The sequence below is a fragment of the Nanorana parkeri genome, unplaced genomic scaffold (genome assembly GCF_000935625.1).
Source record: "Nanorana parkeri isolate BGI_ZX_2015 unplaced genomic scaffold, ASM93562v1 scaffold1605, whole genome shotgun sequence".
Classification (NCBI taxonomy): domain Eukaryota; kingdom Metazoa; phylum Chordata; class Amphibia; order Anura; family Dicroglossidae; genus Nanorana; species Nanorana parkeri.
The window spans coordinates 127,649-135,011 of NW_017307873.1; the positions used below are offsets into that span (position 1 = coordinate 127,649).

General features: G+C 48.9%; 1 protein-coding gene across 1 annotated transcript in view; it reads left to right on the plus strand.

The window, feature by feature from the left end:
- LOC108799017 (syntaxin-4-like) overlaps window positions 1–7,191 on the plus strand; it is a 12,009-nt gene extending 4,818 nt beyond the window's left edge. The window contains exons 6-8 of the mRNA XM_018570828.1: window positions 522–630; window positions 3,486–3,569; window positions 7,112–7,191. Coding sequence (XP_018426330.1) covers window positions 522–630; window positions 3,486–3,569; window positions 7,112–7,191 — 273 coding nt within the window. The remainder of the gene's footprint in view (window positions 1–521; window positions 631–3,485; window positions 3,570–7,111) is intronic.
- Window positions 7,192–7,363: the final 172 nt, after the last annotated feature.

The following is a 7,363-nucleotide window of genomic DNA, read 5'->3' on the forward strand; positions in this document are numbered from 1 at the left end:
GGATGGATGGAGAGAGGAGGAGGAGGGATGGATGGAGAGAGGAGGAGGAGGGATGGATGGATGGAGAGAGGAGGAGGAGGGATGGATGGATAGAGAGAGGAGGAGGAGGGAGGGATGGATAGTGAGAGCAGGAGGGATCGATGGCAAGTGAGGGAGATGGTGGAACATGGGGGAAGAGAGAAAGGAATGGCGAGGAAATTGGGGAGGGATGACGAGAGTGGAGGGAAAGGGATGGTGAGAAGGGAAGATAAAAACTCTATCTTGCAATCTATGTATAGGAAGGGAATCTACAGATCTACACAAGTAATAAGAATATTGAACAGCAAGCATATCATTATGTGACAGTCTCGTCAGTGATTACATTCAGGTGACCATTATAGGGGTGGCTCAGAATTTGCTGCAAGTACATGACAGGTGCCCTTCAAGGGAAAAATTGACCTGCTCTCCTTTTTGGAATCTCTTTAGAACATTGTGATATAGTGGATGACATTTGGAATATTCTCTGTCATTATATCTTGCAGCATGGTGTCCTCTCCAAGCAGTTCATCGAAGTCATTAATCATTGCAACCTGATCCAGACGCGGTACAGGGAGAGCAACGTCAACAGAATCAAAAGGCAGCTTCAGATCAGTACGTCTTTTACAGCTCAATAAGCTTTGTTTTGGACACTGTCACCTTATCTATAGATGCCCCTCATTTGTTTTAATCCCCTTGTTCATTATCTGCCGATCCCTTTATATACTTGAAACATGTTGTGGTGTGTGTGGTGCCCTACAAGAAGAAACACAATCATAAAAGGTGACCTAGGTGCATTTGGGCTTCATACATGTTGCTGGATATATTAGATTATTCAGAACCTCTGAGGCTCCAGTCCACTTTTTCCAGGGGAGCTAACACTCTCCCATCAGTTGTAGCAATGGAAAGAACAAGCCCAAATTGTAGCGAGCATGGATGGGGAGCCATACTCATGGTGGGGGGTCTTGTGGAGTACCGCTAACCCTATATGAATGAATAGGGCCGTGGCGCACTGGAGCAGGATGATGAGGTCCTGGCAGGGACATTGCTGAAGAAAGGCTGTGCAGCTCTGATCACTGTAATGGGAGCAAAGGTCAAAATCAAACCGAGAAGCCATCCCTTAAAGGACGACTTGTAACAAATTGGATAGAAGGGGAAATCCTCCGCACACCTTGCAGCAATCGAGGCCTGTGTAGACAATGGTGCTTGTAGTGATGAACACCGGATGGCACCGTGCAGACACAATGTAGGAAGAGGAATCACCAGCACTCAGTAGCATAATCCAACATGCCCACTTATTGGACATAGACGTCGCACAATCACAAGAGCCAACGTTTCGAGACCCCGCAGGGTCTGTTGAAGAGGCTATGTGATTATGTGAAGTCTATGTCCAATAAATGGCCATGTTGGATTATTCTACTGAGTGCTGGTGATTCCTCTTCCTACATTGTAACAAAGTTAAAACTGTCCTTTAATGGTCATTAGAGGGTTGGGTTGAGGTTAACATATTAGGCTTTGGTAAGTTGTTTGGCATAAGTGCCAAGGCTGGATAGATGCAAATATTTGTCGTGCAAGTTCAGAAAGTGCCACGTGGTTCTCAAGTTCCTCTGCTAGGTTTTAGAAGTCAAAAGAAAAATGTAATCCCTGCTGGTTTATTCCAAGGCAGCAGTGGTAGTCAGCTTGTTTGATAATGGGGGGCCTCAGCTGTGAGGTCATGAGATGGTCAGAGGCAGCCTGCGGGTTTGGGTGCAGACAGAGACTGGAAGCATCTTACATTAGACTGCTAGCAATGACTGCTATTGCAGCCTCCTTACAAACCAATGCCCCCTGCTTCTGTCTGCTAGGGCTGCACAGTAGGTACCAAAGGGATGCATATGACCCTTGGACTGCAAGTTGGGTACCAAGGATCTAAGGACCTGTTTCGGATAGCTTTTGTTTGTCTCGGAACTACCTCTCGGCTCAAACAAATGAACGGGAATGCAAAAGCAGCGTGAAGCAGTTTGATGTGAATTAGGAGGTCAAATGCACTTATCGGTGAACTATCAACGATGTGTACCATGAGTGTCCCAAACTGAGGCCAAATGCACCTGTCGGTGAACTGTCAATGATTTCAGGAGTGTCTCAAACTGAGGCCAAATGCACCTGGAAAGCCGGCTGTATTGACACAAGCTCAAAACCCAACAACACAGGCCATAAGGGTCTGCAGGTAACGACGTATGAAGAATTCTCGGCCCCCGTTTGATGATCTCTGGCATGGTCATCACAGCTCCCGTCTCTCCACTCTGGCATGGTCATCACAGCTCACGTCTCTCCACTCTGGCATGGTCATCACAGCTCCTGTCTGTCTGCTTCGCCATGGCCAGCATAGCTCCTGTCCGCTTCGCCATGGCCAGCATAGCTCCTGTCTGTCCGCTTCGCCATGGCCAGCATAGCTCCTGTCCGCTTCGCCATGGCCAGCATAGCTCCTGTCTGTCCGCTTCGCCATGGCCAGCATAGCTCCTGTCTGGCCACATTGGCATGGCCAGCATAGCTCCTGTCTGTCCGCTTTGCCATGGCCAGCATAGCTCCTGTCCGCTTCGCCATGGCCAGCATAGCTCCTGTCTGTCCGCTTCGCCATGGCCAGCATAGCTCCTGTCTGTCCGCTTCGCCATGGCCAGCATAGCTCCTGTCCGCTTCGCCATGGCCAGCATAGCTCCTGTCTGTCCGCTTCGCCATGGCCAGCATAGCTCCTGTCTGTCCGCTTCGCCATGGCCAGCATAGCTCCTGTCTGGCCACATTGGCATGGCCAGCATAGCTCCTGTCTGTCCGCTTCGCCATGGCCAGCATAGCTCCCGTCTGGCCACATTGACATGACCAGCATAGCTCCCGTCTGGCCACATTGGCATGACCAGCATAGCTCCCGTCCACATTGGCATGACCAGCATAGCTCCCGTCCACATTGGCATGGTCAGTCAGACTGCGTCCTACCACTATTTGCATGTTTTGTCTTCTATCTCTCGGTCTGTATGTCACTAGCTTGGTAGTGATTTCTCTCTGTCCTCTCTTAGGGCCGATGTTCAGAAGTTCAAGGTCTTTTGAGTTGAATTTTCATTGCATGTATACAGTGTAAAATACAAGTCTCTGTCTAGTGAAGCTCCTCCCACTTCTTGATAAGCCCCACCCATTTTACAGACGCATTTTTGCTGGTTCAATACACTGCACCACCGCAACATAAGCACTGGGGAATTGTAGGAATGGGTCCACCTACACCCTCTGTGTGGTCAGTTTGTAGAACCATTGCTATGTCCTTAATGTCTGTCCAGCTGATCTCTGACTCCGTTCTGTGTGCCCATTTAAACAGTCTTGATTCTCTTATCTTGAGAGAATCAAGTCTGCTTAAATGGGCACACAGAACGGAGGCCATAAGGGTCTGCAGGTAACGACGTATGAAGAATTCTCGGCCCCCGTTTGATGATCTTGTCTTTTCACAGCCGGACAGAGACTCACAGACGATCAGTTTGACGACATGCTGGAGAGCGGACAGAGCGACATCTTTACATGTAATGTAAGCAAAGGTTGTGTGTGTGTGTTTTTATTAAAAAGTTTAGTTTTAACACGTGGCAAGGGAAGGAAGGAAATCTATAAGCGACTCACTTAGTGCTGTGCCCATTGAAGAGAGTAAGCTGTTCCAAAATCAGGCTGGTACCTTCTACCAGAGGAAGGCATAATGAATATGCACAAATACAAAATATCCATTCAACACCATTTGCGGGTCTTTACCTTTTAAAAAAAGTGACACTAAACTCAGGAATTAAATCTTAAAAATACATTCAGGTCCCTGAACTATAAACAACAATGTATCTTATTTGTGTATCACTCGGCTGGAGATCCTCCAATCATCTCTGACACCGTCCTTCCTTCTGGAGGGGGGCTACGTCTGTTCCCCATGGTCCCTGTGTGTGTTGTACGGTAGTCACCGCTCCAAGCTCACTCCCGGGATGGACTACAATCTCAATACAAATTAGTAAACTAAACATGAGATTTTAGTCCATCCCGGGAGCGAGCTTGGAGCGGTGACTACTTTACAACACACACAGGGGCCATGGAGAACAGACATAGCCCCCCCTCCAGAAGGAAGGACAGTGTCGGCACCAATTCAGAGATGATTGGAGGATCTCCAGCCGAGTGATACACAAATAAGATACATTTTTGGTTATAGTTAATAAGTGAATGCTTGTTTAAGATTCAACTCCTGAATTTAGTGTCATTTTAAATAAAGTTGAAGAGACGATGACTAAACTGCGGGTATAAACAGGTTTTAAGAAGAAGGAAAAGGCCCAGTGCCCTGGTAGTGTTGGAGTATATGCCTTCATGGCTGTGCTGCAATGAACATACTTGGTGGACAATGGTGCATGAAGGGACCATTCCTGCGATGGAGAGAGAATACACATTGGCCAAAGAGTAAACTTGGAGAGGGTGTTAGGTCCTAGCAGGGAAAGTGTTGAGGGAGCTGTCATGGTATTGGTTGAGGAAAGAAAGCATGGGATAGGGGGGGCGAGGGGGATCAACACTGGCATGTCCAGGGATCCCTGCTCTGAACCAGGGCAAGGCATAAGGGGTTGTGGGGCAGGACCGGGGAAACATTGGGAAGATGGGGAGAGAAAAAAGGCATTGGAGTTTAAGAGGGGGAATTACGAAAGAGAAGGGAGTGCAGGTTGGATTTGAGGAAGTGGAATTAAAAAAGAGAAGGGGGTGCAGGTTGGAGTTGAGGAGGGGGGTGCAGGTTGGAGTTGAGGAAGGGGAATTAGGAAAGAGAAGGGGGTGCAGGATCTTTTTCTCCTCTAGGATAGCCTCTTCCTCCCTCACCATCTTAATGAGATCAGAGTATCGCAAAGAGGTACCTCCTTGTAAAGTCTTCAACTGGATCCAGATAGGGTCAGAACTCAGAGCGCCTCTCAGGATCTGTTTCATTCTTACTTGATCCATATCCATGGGCTCTATTCCTTTCTTTAGTACAATCTGGTATAGCATTTTGTTTAGTCGTCGAATATACTCAGAAAGCTGCTAATTTTCCCGTTGAACAGAAAAAACATGTAAACAGCGCTCTCGGATGGGCAAAAAGTTGGCTTAGAGGCGTGTATGCAGCCCTGGAAAACAGGAGGAGAACCTGTGAAATGTAAATGTTCAAGAAACCAAGAGAGGGCACAGAGAACACTGGCTAGCTAACGAAGCTGTCCATTGTCGACACCACAGCGATCTCCCTGCCTCTCCTCCACACCGCACAGACCCCCTACGGCACTTCGGACAAAGTCCCCTCTTCTTGTCTACACTCTACCGTGGATGTACCTCTTGGATCAACACCGATTTACAGTCGGAACCACACCACGAGTGCCCCGATCCTCCATACCGGCCGTCCATCTCCATGTCTAGGGTGTAAAATAAAGACACTCTCCTAAACCTCGGTCGCTCCTGACTGCGAGCCTGGTCCCTGCAGCCTCTCTCCCTCTCTTCTGTGCTCCGGCAATGGAATGTTCCTCGCATCCAATACACTGTATTAAGGTGCCCATTCACTGCACGATTATCGTACGATAATCGTATGCGATCGGTTTTTCGGACGTTAATCGAGCAGTGTGAACGGAGACGTGCGACCGTTTCTACTGTACGGTCGCACGTCTTCTGTCGAACCAGCATGTTCGAAAACCAGTCGGGAATCGTACGATTCTCGGCTGGTTTGAACGGTGCTCGGAAGACAAATGCCGAACGGTCCGATGTGCGCACGCGCACACTGCCTGTTCAGCATTGCGGTCATCGGAAGCCCGCCCCTCAGGGGGGCGGGCTTGCGATGATCGAGAGTGCGATCTGCCTGTCCAAGATAGGCAGATTGTACGTTTTTTTTAAATCCCTGTACAACCATCGCAAGACTAAAGTCTTGCGATGGTTGTACAGTGTATGGCCACCTTTTAGATGTGATGAGTCGTGGATCCTTAAGGTGCCCATACACTTTACAACCCTCGCAAGACTTTTGTCTTGCGAGGGTTGTAAAGTACTTTAAAAAAACGTCCGATCTGCCCATCTTGGACAGGCAGATCGTACTTGCGATCATTGCAAGCCTGCCCCCCAAAGGGCGGGCTTACGGTGACTGCAATGAGGGGCGGGCTTACGATGACTGCAAACGGGCTGTGTGCACGTGCGCACACCGGCCCGTTCGGCAGTTGTCGGACCAGCAGGCCACTAACTCGCCGAGAATCGTCTGATTCCCGGCGGGTTTTCTAGCCTGCTTGTTCGGAAGACGTGCGACCGTACAGTAGAAACGGTCGCACGCCTTCCATACACTGCACGATTCTCGTACGATCGCGGGATTTCCCGCACGAGAATCGTGCAGTGTATGGGCACCTTTTTAGACTGCCTGAGTGGAGGGGGAGAGGGGCTGCACGGACAAGTCCCAATAGCCAGGTGTGAACAAGGTTTGGGTGAGTATCTATTTTTACACCCGCCTAGACCAAAATGAGCACTGCAAGGGTTAAAGGGGTTCTAAACCCTCCGGTTTTTTTTTTTGCCTACATCTACTGCTAGCAAGCAAGAGATATAGGCAAGAAGTTTAAAAAAAAAAAAAACCCCTCTTTAATTAGGTTTAAACTTACCTCGTTACCGCGCCGAGAATCGGGAACTGCTAGTACGGCCGCAAAGTGTCTTGGGGGTATGCGCAGTTCCGATTCTCGGCCGGGAGACGAGCAGAGACGCAAGGTAAGTCTATGGACGCGTGCACCAGCATGCAGACACAGTGGGATCGGAGGGACAGAGCAGTCAGCGCTGGATCGGAGACCCGCCGCACCGCAGGAGGGACAGATGAAAACATCAGGAGAGAAGAAGAAGATCGGGTTAAGAGACATCATTTAAGCTAAGTGCTAACACTAACATGGGGGGGGGAGGAAACATTTTTTTGACTTTAATGTCACTTTAAAGGACTCTGGGCAGAATAAGACTTAAAGAGAACCTGTCACTTTGCACGGAGAAGGCACAGGTCTGTTTTAGTGAATGTCTGATGGGTTGCTGTCATTTAGGAATCAATCTGTATAAATGGCGGGAAGGATAACGTACTCGCATTTTGTCTCCTCAGGTTCCTCATTGGCGGAGTTGGTCGGAGTCGGGAACGAGTATCTGAAGTCATCGGTGGACGTTGCCGTGTTTGGGCTCTGAATGTATGTGGGGGAAGTCTCGTGTGTAATAAAGACCATGACATTGGCTCCAAGTCTGAGCATCTCCATATGTACTCTATGATCTGTCTTAGATCTGTCAGAACTTATCGGTCATGATTTTAGAATTTTGGGGCAGGACCGGCTTTAAGTGATGCCCCACCTGCAGACGAGCT